General features: G+C 38.6%; 1 protein-coding gene and 1 long non-coding RNA gene across 6 annotated transcripts in view; one reads left to right on the forward strand and one right to left on the reverse strand.

Moving 5' to 3' along the window:
- Nucleotides 1–305: 305 nt before the first annotated feature.
- Nucleotides 306–3,373, reverse strand: MAD2L1 (mitotic arrest deficient 2 like 1). Its single transcript, XM_067297659.1, has 5 exons — nucleotides 3,202–3,373; nucleotides 2,888–3,034; nucleotides 2,664–2,784; nucleotides 1,972–2,075; nucleotides 306–1,174 (listed from the first exon to the last, which is right to left on the reverse strand). Exons 1-5 carry the CDS (start codon nucleotides 3,275–3,277, stop codon nucleotides 1,002–1,004), a joined length of 621 nt encoding a protein of 206 aa, XP_067153760.1. The 5' UTR covers nucleotides 3,278–3,373; the 3' UTR covers nucleotides 306–1,001.
- Nucleotides 3,374–3,541: 168 nt separating this feature from the next.
- Nucleotides 3,542–18,654, forward strand: part of LOC106492145 (uncharacterized) — a 168,019-nt gene continuing 152,906 nt past the window's right edge. For all 5 annotated transcript variants that reach the window (XR_010884359.1, XR_010884361.1, XR_010884358.1 and 2 more), the window contains exons 1-2: nucleotides 3,542–3,614; nucleotides 4,312–4,383. This is a non-coding gene — a long non-coding RNA (uncharacterized lncRNA). The remainder of the gene's footprint in view (nucleotides 3,615–4,311; nucleotides 4,384–18,654) is intronic.

Consider the following 18,654-nt stretch of genomic DNA (forward strand, 5'->3'; position numbering starts at 1 on the left):
GGACTAGATGATTTCCTGAGGTCCCTTCCAGCCTCAACCGTTCTGTGATATAAAGGTGGAAGGTAACATTAATTCCAATGACTGTCATTCAGTGACAATCTACACCATAAGTCAAAGAATGCATAGGGGAGACTTGTGTTAACTATGCAACATTCTATGACTTTTAAAGAGGAAACACTTGAGTGCAGTGTTGAGGGTTCCCCCCCCCCCTTTTTTTTTTTTAAGAAAAAAACCATAGGGAAACTGAAATCTAGAGTACATAGACCATCTGAACTATGAAGCAACAAACTCTGAAATAAAGAACATTGTGCAAGTTTTCAAGCTTTATTCTATAAAAACACAAATACAAACACAGATATTTGACAGACACTGAAGAAATAGATATACACCAACCTTGAACAATATCCCCCAAGCTACATAGTCCAGAAAAGTCATTAATTTACAAGGCTTTGTGCATTTGATTTTTTTGATGAACAGCTGCTTTCAGTGGTTAGGAGGTACAACTTTATACATAGAAATTTTCTGTTGATTAGCTTTAGGATTGTTTATGGTAACACAACAACTGAGACTTTTACCATGAAAGAGTGGTGCATAGGAGCAAGGTTTTTAAATGCCAAGAGACTTTTAAGAGTGCTAACGGAACACAATATATATTAATCTTAAGATCCTGTAACTTAAGATTTTAAGACGGTTCCGGCAACTGATCCCACCTTTAGGTAGTGTCTAGCTAATTCAGCATAGCCTAACACACCATTAACTTGGTACATACTATTCAGTGTAATAAATGGTTTCTAATGATAGTTAGATCCTTTAGATACCTCCTGGAAAGGATGACAACTTAGACTAGCATGACATCATAGTATCCGTAATCATAGACAAGTGCTTTGTCTTCTTTCTGTATTATACTCCTGTCTGAGCCACAGTAACAGGATCCTATTCATTATTTAGTTTGTTCACAGTGCAGCTGCACAAGACAGGATACAGATGACAAAAAGCACATCTTAAGAAAATGAATCCTTCTTGTAAGCTACCATACTGTTTACTTTGTGGATTGTAGTAGTGAAGGAACGAAGACGAACCTCTTCTGAATTGGCTATGAACTGTGGTCCTGACTCTTCCCACTTTTCTGGCACCGCTAAGTCTTTATCGGTGTAAATCAGCAAATCAAAGGCACCTATAAGCAGAGGGGAACAAGTTAACAGTAAAGTGCGCATAAAAATCAGCTTGTTTGAAGATTAAGTGCCTCTTCTGAACATGAAACTTTTACTTAAGTTTAAGAAATTAAAGTGATACTAGTTAGGTGAAAAGAAGTATGTTTAAAAATGGAAAATCCTCACTACATTCATATTAGTAGACAGTTTTCTACTTAAAGATTTGATGAGATTAACTCCTGTGTATAAAAAGAAAAAAGGGAGGGAGAGAAGTTAAAGCAGCTGAGTTCTACATAGTACTTGCTTCAGATTCAGTGCTTTTTATTTATAAATGTCTGTTCACAGCTATAGTCATACAGAATAATTATGTGGAGTACTGAGTACACTTGCTGGTTTCATTAAGCTAGTTAAGCCACCTTGAGTTCTGTCATTTTGACAAAAGAAGTTTTAAAAGTATTTCAGGGCAGAAAGTACCACTAGCCCCTTCAAATGACATTTCTAATTTCTTTAGTGAGAGAGTATAGCATTTACCTTAGTGATTTTTACTGTTTGTTGTATAATAAGCAGTATGGGATAATTCTTTAAAATGAAATATTTGATCTGACATACCTTTTCAGTATTGTGCACAGTTGCAGGAGATGTCATCTCAGTTTAACAAAATTTAATCCCATGTCAGAAATATTACAACATGAAATGTCACTCAGTGTAGCAAGAAAATTAAGCTTACAAAGTGAACAAAAAGTCTTTTCTAAAATGGAAAAGTTAACTCATTTTTTTTCTGCAAAAGGTGCTTGATTTCTTGGAGGTTAGGAATACTCACAGGCAGTTTCCAACAAAGGCAGAAAAGTTACTGTGGCAGTTATTTGTCTGATAACAGATCGAATTTCATCCTGAATAGCTTTCTGAGATTTTTCTCGGGGTGCACTGGAAAAGAAAGAAAGCTTTGTTAGGGAAGGAACCTTCTACTACACTAACAACTTTAAATACAGTTTTCTCTCTATTAAGCTGCCATTGCTCTGTTTGCTGTATAGTTTTGTGTAGCTGGGACATTCATTTAAGTCTTAGGTAAACAGGCTTAGAAAATTGATTTTCAATTTCACTTTGTTGTTCTGTGAAGCTTCACAGTACTTGTAAGGAAAGTCAGATGCTGATATCTTTAATCTGTAGAGAATGACAAAGTATTTTGGCAGAGCAATAGGAAAGCAGAACTAGTTCTTTAGGGCATGTACCTGATACTGTATTTTGTGTTTTGTTGGAGATTAAAAATCAAATTTTTATCTGATACTGTTTTTACAGCACGCAAGGATTATGTATGCTTTGGTACTACAACAACTGGTTTACAGAAGAAAAGAAGGAATAGCAGTAAGCTAGGTAATAAGTTTGAAGAGACATCTTCTCTACTCAGATTGGGAAAAGTAACACAGAACAGTGCAGATGCATGTAACAGCTACTAGGAATATCAAAGAGCAGGCTGTATTTCCAGAGCAGGCGCAAAGAAACACTGGTGCTCACCTCTCATCCTTTGCAGCCTTGTCACACTCTATGTCAAACTGCCACCTCTCAAGAACCTCGTTGTTTTCGATACTCGAGATCACCACCACCAAGCGTTGCACAATGCACTTGTATAACCAATCTGCAAGAAGCCACGGCAGTTACTTGCAGCGTGAGAAAGAAGATAGGCAGAAACACAATAAGGAGGGCTCAGCGGCCTCTTGCCCCGGCACCCCCCGCGGCACCTTTCATCTGCTCCACCACGTTGTTGAGGTAGTTCTTCAGCTCGGGGTCGGTGGTGACGAGGAGGGTGAGCCCGTACTTCTGGACGCGGGTGAAGGTCTCGGGGGGGTAGATGCCCCGCTGGTAGAGGATGCTGTTGATCCCGTAGGCTGCAAGACACCGCAGGAGGGAGGCAGGGTGAGGCGGGGGGGGGGGGAGGGCACGCGCCCAGGTCAGCCCGCCCCGCCCCTCTCCGGCCGCCATGGCGGCCCAACGGCCGGCGGGCAGCAGCTCCTTCTTCCCGCCCAGGGCTCCGAGGCCTCCCGCCGCCCCTTACAGAAGAACTCGGCGACGATCTCGGCGCTGCCCCGCAGGGTGATGCCCTGCTGGTCCCGGCCGAGCTGCTTAGCCATGGCGGCGACGGGCCCAACCACCGCTGCCGCCGCTAACCTCCCCGCCGCCCGGTTTGAAATCGAGCCCCGCCCCAACGGCCCTGCGCCCGTCGTCTGCCCGCTCTGGCGCACGCGCGCTAACCAGGCCGCGCCTCCCCCGCCGGCCCCGCCCCTCCGCGCACGTGCACCGGCCGTTGGCCGCCGTTGGCGTCAGCACGCATGCGTGCGGTGCGGTGCGGCGGGGCGAGTAGTCGTTAGCGGGTGGGGGCTCGCGCCGCGTTGCGGGCTGGTTGTGAGGCGGCTCGGCGGCGCCGGAGGCTGCGGGGAGGGTCTGGCTGCGCCTGCCTCTGGGACGGTGGTACGTGCGCCGCCTGCCTGGCCAGAGCACATCTCGTGGGGAAGCGGGGTTGCTTCTCCGTGATCAGCTCAATAAAGACGGTTACGGGGTGCAGGTCCGGCAGCTACCTGTGAGGGAGGGGATTTAAATGTATCAGCGACTTTGGGTGCCTTTGTACGGGTGTCCGAGCGGTCATCTGTGTCTGGGCTGAGGGAGGCATAGGCTGGGTGGGGGAGCGTGTCCTTCCATGGAAATATTCTTGGAAGTTCAGTGTCAGAGTTTGGGTGCATTTATCTGTATGAAGGCACTTTTGAACATAGAAATAATAATTCTTTGTTCTGCTGTTCTAAACGGTAAACCAAGCTCTAGTGTGAATGAAATGAAGCAACTGTAAAAAAGTATCTGATTGCTTCTGAATGACTTTTGGTAGCAATATGTAAGTCATGCAATAACTATCTAAAATAGAGTCTATTCTTCAAGCATTGTCAGAAGGCAGGCAGGAAGAACCTAGGTAGATAGAACAAAAAAGACAATTTCTCTGTAAGTCCATGGGATAATTGATAACACAGAAAAGCAGGAATTAAGCACTTAGAAAGGTAGGGGACCCACAAGTTCGTCTTTCTGGACATACACCCATGCTCCCCCCCCCCCCCCATCAGGCTGTTATTGTGTAGGGGAATTGCCAGTTGGTCAAAGCACTTAAATCCTGTTATTACAGGGACACCAAGGAAGAAGACACTGCAGCTAGTGATGACTATCGCAGGGAGGAAACTCTGGCACAGGTTGACAGGTAAGAGAGAGACCAAGTGAAACAGCAAGTAAATCTTAAGTGCTGGGATATTTAAATAGTATCATGAGGAGGGGAAGCCATAGTTTACTGGGATAGTAGCTAGGTGGCCAGTAATGAGTCAGCTGATACATCAACAGGCAAGGAAGCACTAAGTGAAAAGTGAATGCATATGTTGGGCACAGAAGAGCTGCAAATAAAAGCTGTTCCTAAATTTTATTTTTCTGAAATGTCTGGAAAGAATAGCTATTACTATTTACGACATGCCTGTCTTAAATGCCCTTATTAACCTTGAAAGAAACTAATCAGAGCAGTCTTAAAATAAAATGACAAAAGTAAAGCCAAAGTATTTTAAACATAGGATAAAAAACGTATGATCATTACACAGTGCAGGAGGCCAAATGCTGAAAGAGTGAATTGATAGTGAGATTGCTTATTTTGTCATAGTAAAATGCTTCTCAAAAAACTAGATCAGCAAAGACTTTTTGTCCATACAAAAGTAACTAGTGTCGGTACACTAGGAAGTATCATTTGCTTCAGGGTTCACACTGCTGTGATTAAAATGAATAGCATGGTCCTGAAACCATGTGCTGAAGTTCTGACAGGGTCTGAATAATAATCTTGTTATCCTAGAGAACTTTATCATCATCACTAGTGATTGTGTTATGCATTAGTTTTCTGAGTAAAATGTTTTCTGATTGAGTGTGGTGTACTTCCAATCCTATGTTATGAAAGCATTGTTAATCTTGAAACTGGATTGCTGTGAATATCAGCTATTTTCTTTTAAACCTTAAATGCTATCGTGCTTTTCTTCCTCTGTCCCAAAATGGTCTCAGAACCTTTCTTTTCCCACCTGGCTTTTCATCTGTTTTGTTCTCTCTGTGGGTTTTGGAGGGCTGCTCGTTTTTGTGATAAAGAGAGCTTGAAAGTGCTGTTGCATAAGGCCAGACAAGAATATTAAAGCTTATGATCAAGACTTACACATTTCTCCTTCAGCTGGTTTAAAACAGTTAAAATGGAAGAAAAAAACCAAATGCCCTTTGAAGCAAAATTCAACTAAGTATAGCTCTGGTAGATTCCTAAGAGTCTTCCAGAGCAATTAAATGAATTGGTTTACCACAGATTCATTTCACTGTGTTTCAGTTAGGTGGCTTGAAGATCTGTTGTTAATATGACTGTCCCCATATGTTTATCAACAGCAGACATAAATTGCATCTTACTTATTTCTCTCAAGATTCATTTGGGAGGTAATGAGAGGCAGTAGTGGTCCCCAGTACCTCTATTAAAGCTCCAAGCTGCGTTTAGTGAACCTGACACATGGTCTTTCACAGTGTTTTGCATCACTTCTTTATTCCTGATTCTGTACTGCAGTTAACAGTGGCTTTTGTCCCCTGATGTGCTCCCCTGCCCCCCAAAGCCCCTTTGCATTGTGCAGTTTGCGTTTTTCTGTCACTTTAGGGGAATACATTCCCCTTTTACAATACGTGTTACTGTTTTTCTTTAAATTTCTCATACATACTGAAATGTAATGATAAAAACTGTATATGTTTAATACTTCTGAATTTCTTTTGCAGTGCACAGGTCCTAACATTTCTCTTTTTTTAACATGTATTATTTTTCAGTGGCCAATTCATTAGTTCTGAAAAGTTCAATCTTTTTAGTCCATGAAGTAGCATCTTTCTTTTTCTTAATCCTTATATTTCTTTTGTTAGAATGTTCTTCATCTTCATATCTTTTTCCATCTCATGTCATCCAGATGTTCCTGTCCTTTTCCCCTCCTCAATAATTCACTTGCATGAAGGTTTAGCTATTTGACAGTGTGTGTTTGTTGTTTTTCCTTCACATTCTCCCATTATCTCATCTTTGTTTCCCCATTACAAGTCCCAAGCTTCACAACACTTGACTTCATTTTCTTTACTTTGTTTAGGTCAGTGTCACTCAGCTTTTCTGCCAGGTCTATCCAATATCCCCTAATAGAGGCACCTGGGGAATGTGTGCTCATCTGTCATTAATTAGATTTGTAGTCATCACTTGACCATAGCCCGATGGCCCCATCAGAGTACGCTGTTGTCTGATGGGGACGTATGTACGTAAGTCCTTTTGTCACGTTACTGAACAGGCATACTTCATGCAATGATGATGCCTATAGGTTGTGTTTAGGGCATGTCTGACTACATGACAAATGGGAGGCTGTGAGGCTCCAAAGGAGAACAGCAGGGAGACTGCTGTGGATTAGTGAATGATTTGTGTGGCTGACAGCCTGCTTCCTGACCAACTCTGAGGGACTCTCAGGAACGAAGATGACAGGCTGAATTATATGTTCTGGCACACCATGAGTTGGCTATCCTTGCTTTAACTATCTGACGCTGAAACCTTAATTTTCATAAGGAATGTGAAGTCCCAGTTGTATTTAATTTAGTTCTGTTATGATTCTTCAGTCATTGCTCTATTTCTCAATTACAGCTTCATGTTAGGACAGTTTTGTTTTTTTTGGTTCTCGTTCTGTGGAAGGAAATGTCCCCTGTTTAGCTTGGCTTTTTTGTAACACTTAACAATTGCTTTCCCATGGCAATTGTCAATGAACCTGTGACCATCCAAATCACTGGTACTACTTCACTTTTTTTAAGGCAACTGAGGTCATGCTCGCATAGTCATTCAGTGATAAAGCTTTGAGTTGTAGAAATGTGTGGGTTTTTTTTTTTTGTTTTTTTTTTAACCTCAGGGTAATAAGGACAGGCCCCTCCTTTCAATGTAGTGAAACAGTCTGTAAAATGAAAGTTTTCTTTGCTACAAAAGTCCTCTTATCACATTAACAAGTTGTCATGTTAAGCCTCAGTAGATCCAGTTTTTCCAGAGAAGAGAAAGGAAGTTTTACCCTGGCTAACAAAGCCCTAGTGCTTCTCCTTTTCTAGTAGATCTCAATCTCTTTAGAGCTATTTGTTCCTACACTTTAAGGAGGAGATTCTCTACTTATGAGCCCATAGAAATAACTAACCCTTTTTCCTTCTTCCCTCCTATTTTTTATGTGTCTCTTTGATTCTCCCTAGGGTTTTATAATGCTGCCCACTGCTGTAGTTGCCAGCTCTCAAAATTCATGGCAGATGTTGAGCTCATTCTTGTTATATAGGTTAGACTTTTTGCTCCCTTCCTTTCTTGGCCCAGCTTGTCATATTTGTTGATCTCATGCCAAATGCTGTCTTTTCCCCTCAGTGAACTGAGACAGTTCTCAGTTGACTGAGCTTCCGTGTTTCTTGGTGAAATTGCTGTTCAGTTCTCTGTGCTGTAGGAGGGAGTGTTCATTTGAGTGGTTCCCAGGAGAAGCTTTTCCTGGACACGGGGTAGGCCACCAGTACAGCCAAGTAGCACCACTGTTCCCTTATGTAAGAAATATTTTTAAATCTTCTGAATCTTTAAATCATTTTTACCATGTGTGAGATTTTTTACTGCCTTTCATTGTGTCTTCACAGCTTTCATCCAGGATTTCTTTGGTGATTTATTATTATCTGGAACTAACTGTAAAATTAATATAAAACACTGCACTTTTTGACAGGCATTTTATTACCAAGCTCATTTTGTTTCAATTCTTTTTGTTTTTGTTGATCAGGTTTGTTTTTAACGGCTGTCTTTGTAGCATTAAACTTTACAGGATAAGTACAGGTACTTTGTATCAACTATCACAATAACTTTATAATATTTCTTTTCAAGTTGGCTAATGCTATTTTTTAAAGCATAAACCATGAGATATTATTATAAGTAACAATACTGTATTCCTTCACAAATAGTTTTACATCTGTATAGCTGAACTATATCTTCAAAAATAAGTATGATAATGGGAGTAATGAGGGAGTAAGAAGGAGCTTTAATGAACTGAAGAGTTTTGTTTCTGTCAAACAGATTCTATTATCTTCCTCCTATGATGTTTTGTTCAGTATTGAAGGAGTGGTGCAACTGGGAAAGATTGTATTGAATGTTAAATATTCATTAAAAAGAAATTGACTTTAAAATGAGTTGTTATGCGCTAATATGCTGCACCAGCACCTCAAATAGGATGAATAGACTTCTCAAAGGGACTTCCTCATTTTGGTTTTGAGCGCTGTGTAACACATTTTAAAATTACTTTTCATTTTAAATGTTATCTGCAGTACTGAGTGTGCTTTGAAATTAGACTTATTCAACTGAAAACTTATTTCTCCTAGAACAAAAAAAGGTTTCCTATTTCTTCATTTAAGCCAATATAATAACACCACTTAGCTTGAAAGGAGCTACAACTAGGTGCTGGCCTTCCTATAGGGTGAAATTTTTTTTTTTGTGTATTTTGAGGGGTTTAAAAGCTACTTCTGTGTAATGACATTCAATTCTCTCTCCTTTTTTTTAAACAAGGACCTGACATTTTTCTGAAGTATATTTAGAAAATAAATTTAAGATTTTTGTGATGGCTTTACCTCTAAACTACCAGGAGATGGCACCACATACATACATTATCTGCATTTGCTTGAGTTTTGTCTTGAACTACAGCAAGCTCATTTTATTGTTACGTACTTTAGTTTAGACAAGTTTTAGATGCATTTCTTTTGATAGTTTTTAAAACACTATTCCAGAATGAAGGAAATACTTAACTTGAAATAAGAAAATAAAAACCATGCTGAGGGAAATCAACTGTATTTAGATTTTTAAAGGATTGGTGTTCTTTTTACCTACCCATCACCCTGCAAAGTATAGATGACTTTCCTTCTTTTTTACTCTCAACTAAATATTCTTAGTGTAAATTGCCAGTCTAAGAGATTTAAAAAGTGTAGACATGAAGGTGGTATTCTCTATACAAATTCATTGCACTTTGTAACATGTTTACAGTGTGCTGCTTTGCACATCTTTAATACATACAGTGAAAGCTTCTTCCACAATGTATCAGTCTTGTTCTGGAAGCCAAGTGTTAGGACAAACGTATAGTTCACTGAGAAGCCTTTGAGATACCAGCAAGAGCATTAATATGTGGTGTTTATAGTTTTAAATATATATACATACACTTTATAAATATAATAAGCACTTTGTGTTGTCACAGAGTTGTACTTCTGATAAAAGATTTCTGTCATTGACCTTGTTGAAAAATGGGCCATGTTTGTGACAAAATGGAAGGTTCATCTTGTGCCCCTTAAGGCATTTAGTGAGGGTGCAGCTACATCAATTATATCAGAATGCCAGTAGAGTCACTGAAAATTTATTCAGAATTTAGCATGGGGTCTTTATGTGCATCATTTATTTCTGGTTTAGTTTGTGCAATTTATGGAATATGAACCATACAAAAGAAATGTGCCACTTCAGTTTAAATAACACTCTTCTGTATTTTAGAGAAAATAAGTTTCTGCTGTAGGAAAGATGGTGCTACCTGTGTTTGAAATGATACCATAGATTAATAATGCTGGAATGGCTCTGAAAGCAGCTCCTTAACAAACTGTGGACAAAAGATGCCCAAGTTTTATTTATACCTCTTGTTGGTGTTACACTAAAACTGTCCCAAATGATAAACAAAATTAGAGTGTTTATGCATTTTTTCCTGCATTTAGATCCCCAGACAAATTAGATGCCCTGTTGCCAGAATGATAGTTATTACTGAAAATGGGTATGCACAATTTTCAACAACTTAAGAAAACAGGAAAGAATGACTTTTAAGTGAGATGTCTATTCCTGTATGGAAGGAGAAAGTTTTTAGAGTATGTAATTTATTAAAAAAAAAAGTCCTTTTTCATAACTTATGTGCGTCCTTATGCATAACTTCCTTCAAAAAAAGAAAGACAAATGACCACGAATGTGTTATGACAGTGAGATGAGCTGAAAAAATTTTATGAACTGCCCAGGCTAGATGGGAGCCATTACTCTCCATCTCTCTGCCTGACCCTCTCAGTGCAGTTTGCTACCTTGGGAAGTCTAATCCTATAGCGCAGAGACAAATGCGCAATTTCCGAACTTCCTGTGATGTCTCCGTCACAACTCTTCTGCTTTGCTGGTTAATAACATGATCAATCTATGAGTAACATGGAATGTTATTTCAAAAATGCCTTTATCTGAAAATTTGGGCAATACTTTTTTGCTTACATGGATAGCTTAAAAATAAGTAACGATGATGTCTTTGCACAAGAGCAGTATTGGATTAGATGGTTAGGTACCTTATGGGGAATATTGGGAACAAAATCAAGCTTATGCAACTCACTCTAACTGTAGAGAGGCTCATGTCTCTCCCAATTCATTACATAGATCAATGGAAAAGGAAATGACTTCTTTAAATTTTTTTTTTTTTTAATGACACTCAGCAAGTAATAAATAGTACTCAGCTGTTTTCTTAGAGTTTAGCCCTTGATCTATTTTCAGTCAGGCTGCCATATAAGAAGCTAGGGAAGACTCTATCTACCCTTTAAAAAAGACAAATCACTTAAAGACAATCAGTGGGACCATTTGCAAAGTGGCTAGGAAAACGAGTAAAAAAAGGATTTGCTAGAACAATTTGATTAAAATCACTTCATTGTCTAAATCATTAATGGGCCTGGAAAGACCTACTGCTCACTGCTTGTTGCGTAAGTCAGTACTGGCAAAATTTTTGGATGAAAAAAATAGAGATTGAAACAATATTGAAAGTTCATGCTAGTTATCTGCATCTCCTGCACAGTGGATGGCCTCCTGCAAGCCTCGTGATCTGACTTTGCTCTGAGCATAAAAATGGAAACCAGATGGCTTTGTAATGTGAGTAGCAGTTTGATGCTAATTGTTCCTTACAGTCTCCCTTCCCTGAAATCTGATTTGAGTGAAAACATGGCATTATTGCTCAAGGTGAGCTATTCCTTGGGTGTAATCTGACAAAGTTGGTGGGCAAGTCCAACCAAGGGACTCTCGGGTTCAGGTCACTCTTGCTACTGAGGAAAATTCATTGAGCTCTGACAAAGCTGTATTTCATTTGTGTTAGCTGAATGATTTGCCACATCTTTGATCTGATTGTTTCTTTAAGTCTTTAAAGTTGTTAAAGAAGATGTTAAGGCATGGGGACTTGTATGTAATGAAGCAGCAACCTAGGCAATGATTAAAGATTGACCTGACCTCTGTGTTGTTAAAGAGAGCAAAAAGTTGTCATAAGTGTAAATATTTTCATAAAATGCAGTGTTAGGGTTACTGCAGTTGTTGCAGAAATGCAGCATAATCTGTTAGAGTAGGAAAGACTGTGCAGACCATCTGCTTAATGAGAGGAAATCATTGGGTAATTACTGATTAACTTATGTTAAGGGGTGGTGTCTCTGCTTTGTTGTGCTGCTTGCTTAAGCTACCTATTGCCCCGTGATTTCTGTTTTTGCTACACGTTGTCTGCAGGGACCATGCAGTGTGACTGTGTGATGCTTTGAAAGGTGAGGCCGTGCCTTGTGGCTGCTGCAGTTGGGAATCGGCACTCCTCTGTCCCATTTCTATCCGTTCTAGGGACTTTGTCTGAACTTGGGCTAATCAGTTTGGATTGCAGGGTTTGTAAGTCCTTTGTTGGAACTTAGATCTAAATTGATTAGCCCAAGTTCAGACAAAGTGACACTGATGGTGCCTACACTTATTTAATGCTGTAGTATGAAAACAGTCTAGCATGGAGAAGACTGAGACTCGGTAACTTTTGCTTCCAGAAAAGATTCAAACCCTCATCTCCCATGCCCAAAGAAGTGTTTCAGTCATCAGGCTTTAGACCAGTTTGGCTGGGGAACATTCTTTATCCCATCTGCTGAAACTATGCCACAGACAAAAAGGGAATTAAAATTCATTTGGAGACAAAAGGGAAAAGAAAGAGATTGAGTTTTTAATGGTCAGACCTGGCAAAGAGAGCCCAGAACTGCTGTCCAGCTCCCAAGTTATTTTTTATTTCACATACTTTATTTTCTGTATAATTTCACTTTGCATAAGCTTTTTAGTACCAGTAAAATCTAAACTTACTAAAATGTCCTGCTCTGATTTAAACTTGTCAGAAAACCTCCTTTAATCTTCCTTTTTAATGGCTGATGTGTTTGTTTATGTGACATTTTTGTTATAGCCCTTCATGTTAAAAAAAAAAATTATATTAGTGGGAAGTAATAATAAAGTCATGCTGCCTTAGTGATGATATTAAAGTTTAGAGATGCACGTTTTGTAACAAGAAACATCACCTGTTGTTATTAGTTAAATCATTTCCCAAAATGCTGCAAGATGATTCACCACATCTGCTTGCTGCCTATGCTAATTTCCTAGGTAAAATATTCCGTGTGTTTCTGTGTTCTCTTCAACATGCCCAAAGTTGCTGTAGCTCTTCCCACTCAGCAGCACAGCCAGGTTGCTGAACTATCTCCACCAAAAGCTTTATCTGGCTGTAAAAGGCTGTCTTCGGTTACTGCCACAAATGCATTCTGTGTTAAACTGGTGATGTTTAGATTTCATCTTTGCAGTGGCCTTAAGTTTGCTGTATCCTTGTACACATTTCTTGCCAGGTTGCACATAGATTTAGAAGCAGTGATATTCTGTGTTGACCTGCAAGTTTTTACACATTACCCTTGCCGCTCTTACATTGTATTGATTAAGGAGATGTCACTGATATTCACAAAGAGCAAAAAAGAATCTAGCTAAGTTCTCTGCAGAAAGTAGATGACGTGCACATGGCTACCACTTCCCCCATGACAATTGCGCTGATATTTCATGAAAAATACAAAACCCCACTGATAGTAACAAACCTGGACCTAGACTTAAGCAAAAGCCTGAAGGAAAGAAGCAGCAGTGGCCACTTTACATAAATATTTTCCAACATTAAACAGGACACCTTAGAGCCAAAGTACATGATCCTGTTTCTAAAGGGTAAGTATAGTAAACAAAAGCTTTGTATAACACCTTAAAACATGCAGTAAACAAAAATAGTTTGACAAAGATGACCTCTATAGGGGTGCATTCTTACTAGTAAGCAAGAAATGAGCTCAGGAAGCATGAGATTTACTCTCACATTCTCACTTACCCCTGGCTTGCTGTGTCATGTTACCTCTTTTTCACCCCAACCTCATTCTTCAATTTCACCTTGTTCAAGATGGGGCTGCAGTAGTCATTGTACCATGAATAATATAAGATTATAAAAGATTTTGTGATATTTGTCTGGGCACTGCTCATCGGTCACCTCTGCTTGAAACAGTTGTTTTGGTATGCGTACTTAGCAGAAGCTGAATTTTACAGCTGCTGAGCACAACTATAACTGCAAAATTATTTGCTTTGAATTTGCATGGAGAAATAACAGCTGAGGAACTACTGGCTGCGCACTGTTTTGAGACTTCTTAAAGATTTGGGTGAACTGTTTAGGTATTAGTAAAAGGCCTCACTTCCTGAGATGATGAGTTGTGATTAAACATGATTTAGCCAAATTTTGTTATTTCAAAGCTCATAAAAATCAACTGCAACAACTTTACTAGATACAGAGCAGCTCTTCTCAGAGCTGGTATGACAAGGGGATAACTTGTGTTTGTATGCAGATGACAATGGTTGCCTTTGCAGAGCTTCTAAGAAGGCTGTAACACACTTTTCACCTTCTCAATTCAGTTCTTGGTGTGATTTTAAAAGGATTTTGGAAAAATTGATTAAGCTCTAATTTACAAAAGGTTCTTGATCCATGTATTAATGAATAATTGTCACAGGTTTGCCCAGATTTGGATAAAAGCAAACATATTGGCCTGTAACAAAATACTCACCTAGGTACTACTACCTTAACTTTTCTTTATACAGAGTTATTTCTGTTGTGTAAATAACTCTTGGTATTCCTTAAAACAGGCAACATAGTTTTGGATTCTTTTTCCTTTTTTTAATATTAATTTTGCCAGCATTTCATCCATACTCAGCTCTGTCATGACCTTTTTAATTCCTTCTTTTTTCTGGTTATAGCCCTATTCTCATTCTCATTGAGTGAGGAGGAGGACATGGTCTGGGATGTACTATTAGAACTATATGTCTGCATTATTTCCACTCGAGTTTTGTAGTGGGGAGTTGTCAGCATCTTTCACAATTAAGGTTAGATTTTATGGAGCCAGTCTTTTCTTGCATTTGGTGAATTGCTGTTACTTGTTTGTATGCTTGAGGAATTGGTTTGAGAATGGATTTGCCTATATGTATTTAACTGTATTATTAAGTGGAACATTAGAAACTATGCTTATGGTGACCCTTTATAACTGGACTCATTTCTGTGAAGCAATACAATTGTTCCCAGAAAAAAAATGTTCCCTCCCCATCAAATCCCCATTCTATTTGACAAACAGATTGTTCATTCTCTGGGAATCTAAAAATCATTTTTAGTGATTTATGGACTGCTGTTGCTAATATTTCCATGATCCTGTTAAAAATGAGTGTTTTTTCTGCAGTGGCCAATTTTTGTGTTTTAAATAAGCAAAATGTCAATTAAACTAAAAAAATGTCTAAATCATGTATATACTAAAATTGGCAACAGCTTTCTGGCAGATTTTATAAATCATTCCAAACTTGTCTATATACGAGGAAAATGAAAAACAAAGTTCTGAATAATGTAAGGAACCATGAAAGGTATAAATGTTACATAGTGTGTGGCAGTGAAACAGTTGCAGGTAAATCAATTTCAAAGTATTCCTCTGTTGTATTTAGTATGTTATATGCGGTTTATATTATTCTGTGTCGGACATGTTCTTTTATATATGTACTTTCTCTGGTGGATTTGGTGTCCTTTTTCTGTGATGCTTGTTGCAGGTAATAGAAGCAAAGAAGTTACACATGTAATTCAACATGCACTTATTCATAACACATGTTATTCTAGCACTTTGGAGGAGATGCAGAGCTTTTCTGAACAGTTGTGTCTCCAGGGAGGAAGCCTCAGAATCCTAGTAAATCACTTGTATCTGTAATTTTTTAGTCTCTTTTCTATGAGCATTGCAGTTTCTTTCTTTGGGTATCGTGCACCATGGGTGTCCTATGGGCTTTGGGCACAAGTGCTCTGGAATGAAGAAATCTCCTTTGTCTCTTGGCAGAATTAAGTAAAGAGTTCACAGGCTTAACCATCTCCTACACACTGTAGAAAGACTTCGAGACTCTTCATTTTCTCATGAAATTTGGCAGAACAGGGGAAACCTCAGGGATCTGCAGTAAAGTTAAGCCTGCCAGATGCATCTGTTTTACTTGTTTCTTCAGAGAGAGGCTCAGTGACCTCTTTCCATCAGTGACAGCACCCAGGGATGGAAAGGTCAGCAGTAAAGTTTGGCGCCTTTCTAAAGTGAAGGCATCTTAGGTTATTTCTGTCTAAGAAAACAGAACACCAAACAGAACACCTCACCAAAGTGACACTCTGAAATGAACTTGCAGGTGTCCCAGTAGTGGCAAGAATCCTAGCTGGTTTTATAATGGAGTATGTGACTGTGTGTCTGATAGCTGGATACTGGACTAGACCATCTTGTATCTCCAAGTCTCTTCTTTCTCTTGAACATTTGGGTAAGCAAATGTAGCAAATACAACATCACATGTGATGATTGAGGAGCTAAAGCCTTCAGCCCTAGCCATGACATGACAAAACCCCATTGGAATACCTTCAGGAATGATGCGTAATATCCCATTTCTCCCCTGTGGGAATGTTCAGCACGGCAAGCTCAGCTAAACAATGAAACCAGTATAGTTACACCACATTTACATTCATGTAAATGAGAGCAGACTTTGGCACAATACCTATGAAACCAGATGTCTCTGTAACTCACAAGAAGCAACAAATATCATAGAGGATATTTGTAACCTGATACTTCTCTTACTTTTTAATAAGTTATCCAAACTGAATGCTTTAGTAAATATATTTATTTTTCAATGTATTATGCTGGTGATCATATCATTCCTGTTTACAAAGACTTTAAACAGCAGCTTTTTCCTCAGTAAACCAGCCTAGTACATCAGCTTGCTTATTTACAATAAATGCTGTAAAAGCTGCGTAATTTGTTTCCTGCAGAGAACAGATACTTTTCCCTTTCATGTTCAGCTGGTCTCAGTGTATTTTATCATAGAGGACATCAGCTCTTGGTAAATATATTTGGCTATTAATGCTGAAGAGAGGGAACAGGAACAGAGGCATTCAGATAGGAAGACCTCCAAGCTTAGTTTTTCTTAATGCAGGGTACAGTCTTATGGAATAAGTGTTCAGACTGGAACATCTCTCTCCATAGTGAATGTTAATGAAATTACCTACATACACAGGGGCAAAAGTCCAGTTACTTGATTTTTTGTGAATTACGGTTCTGTTTTTAAATTAACTTTTTAAAATATTTTGGTGCAGTGCAAGTGCTTTGTGAAAAACCGTTGTTTCATGAACCATTCTGAGTGATATGCCATATTGAAGGTTCTGTGACTCTTGATTTTTCCTCTATACAAGCAGGCTACAACTTTCATTTGGTTGCTGTATAGTCCATGAATGCCAGCTCATAAATTTAAATATTTTTTCAACCATATTTGCATGAAATTACCACTTTCAAAGTTTTATGGAAAAATATTTTTGTGTTTCCCCAAAATTACGAAAATGCACATCCATGGGGCATTTAATTGCACATTGCAACATGATAGCTGGCATTGTGTGCCATTTTCATTAAGGTACCAACTGATCTTGCCATTGCTAACTGAGGACTAAAGTTAAGAGTTAAGTTGTGATTGGCAGCGTTTTGTGTCTGCACTTGATGAAGACAGTTATAATGGATAGTTATAAAAAACCAGTCATTTCACGAGTATGTGTGGGCGGTCAGCACTGTCTACTGAATGCTATGAGATTGGTATTTCTAGAATCCCACAGGGAGTGTTTGATGTCAGTATTATTAAAACAGAGGCCATGCAATAGAAGTTATGATTCTGGCTCAAGAGTGCAGTCAAGAGAAAGTACAATACTGTAATGCACAAACATAATATTCTGAATTTGAACTTACATGTCCTGTGAAAAGTTCTGTGAAATTTTATCTATCAGAAGGTACTTTGTCAAGGAGAGAATGGAGGGAATCAGAAGATTATGAACTCCTTATATGAAAGTCTGTAGAAATTTCTGGGTTTATTCAGACTCACTAAACAGAACAAAACCAATCTATATGTCACTATATAATTTTTGTGCTAATCCCATATAAATTTACCATATTATGATGATGAATCTGTGTATTTACCAAGATATAAATCTGTACGGATTTTGAAGTGTATCATAGTCACATAAATTAAATTCACAGACTATATAGAAGAGTTTTGGTGTAGAAAATCCATGTATCTGAGATAGATTAAGACACAGATTTAGCTGAAAAATTTCTGGCTAAATATGCTTCTGAGAGAAAATGCGGCTCTATGGTTAAATGAAAATTTCAGTGAAAAAAAAAAGATTTGTGATTAATAGCTTGGAACTTCTTTAGTTTTCATTTTCATCAAAATGGAATATTTCAGTTTGCTTACTCAGGCCATAAGCAAACATTGTGACAAAAACTAAAAAAGGAATTTGCTTTTTAAATTTAATCAGTTACCTTCCTACTCTATGAATAGCAGCAATAAGTAAATAGGCACTAAATTGAAAACAAAAGGGGTGGTTTCCCTGTTAAGGATCAGGTAGGATTCCAGAGCGTTTCAGGCAAGCATTCCAGACAGGAATCATCTTTTAAGAACAGGAAAGGTAAGTGGTTGTGCATGCTGCCCAAATGTTTGTGTTTTCTAGCCCAGTAGGCATTAGTCTGAGGAAGACTTTTCAGAAGCACTGCTGTTTCTGTTGGCTGGCACTGATGAAATGGACACTGTCATAGTGGGGAGTGAGGGGCGTCAGAGGCAGCTGCTTGTGGGAGTGTGACATACAGACTGTTTGATTTCTTGCTACAGTTTAGAAAAAATATGTAAGTGTGAGCAGCTAGTTTTTCATTATTATTTTCTAAAATTTATTTTTATTATTTTAGTTTTCTATAGGCACTTTTTTTTTTTCAAGAAAAAAGCAAGACACCAAGTGGAAGCTCACCAAAACATATTTTTAAATAATCATTTTGATTTGAGGAAGGAAGAAAAAAATCAAATCTGTGATAAAATAAACTCTAGTGGTTGGCTTTTTTTTTTTTTAATTGGGGAGGGGGGAGAAAATGTTAGCAAAGTGAGCACCCTTCCACACATATTTTGGGCCAAAATAGATGCTTTTACTGAGGAAAAAAAAAAGGAAAGCCTTTGACTCAGTTTAGAGGAGGCCTCTAGGAGAGGCCTCTTATTGTTCAGTATGAAAATTAGTTTTGGATTTGGGGTGCCCTTGCAGTGACT

Source organism: Apteryx mantelli, chromosome 5 (genome assembly GCF_036417845.1).
Source record: "Apteryx mantelli isolate bAptMan1 chromosome 5, bAptMan1.hap1, whole genome shotgun sequence".
Taxonomy (NCBI): Eukaryota; Metazoa; Chordata; class Aves; order Apterygiformes; family Apterygidae; genus Apteryx; species Apteryx mantelli.

Coding starts and splice junctions, on each gene's coding strand:
- MAD2L1 (XM_067297659.1), bottom strand. CDS start 3,277: ATGGCTAAGCAGCTCGGCCGGGACCAGCAGGGCATCACCCTGCGGGGC. Junction 3,035..3,201: donor GATCGTCGCCGAGTTCTTCT/GTAAGGGGCGGC, acceptor GGTGTCTTGCAG/CCTACGGGATCAACAGCATC. Junction 2,785..2,887: donor CGTGGTGGAGCAGATGAAAG/GTGCCGCGGGGG, acceptor GGCTTCTTGCAG/ATTGGTTATACAAGTGCATT.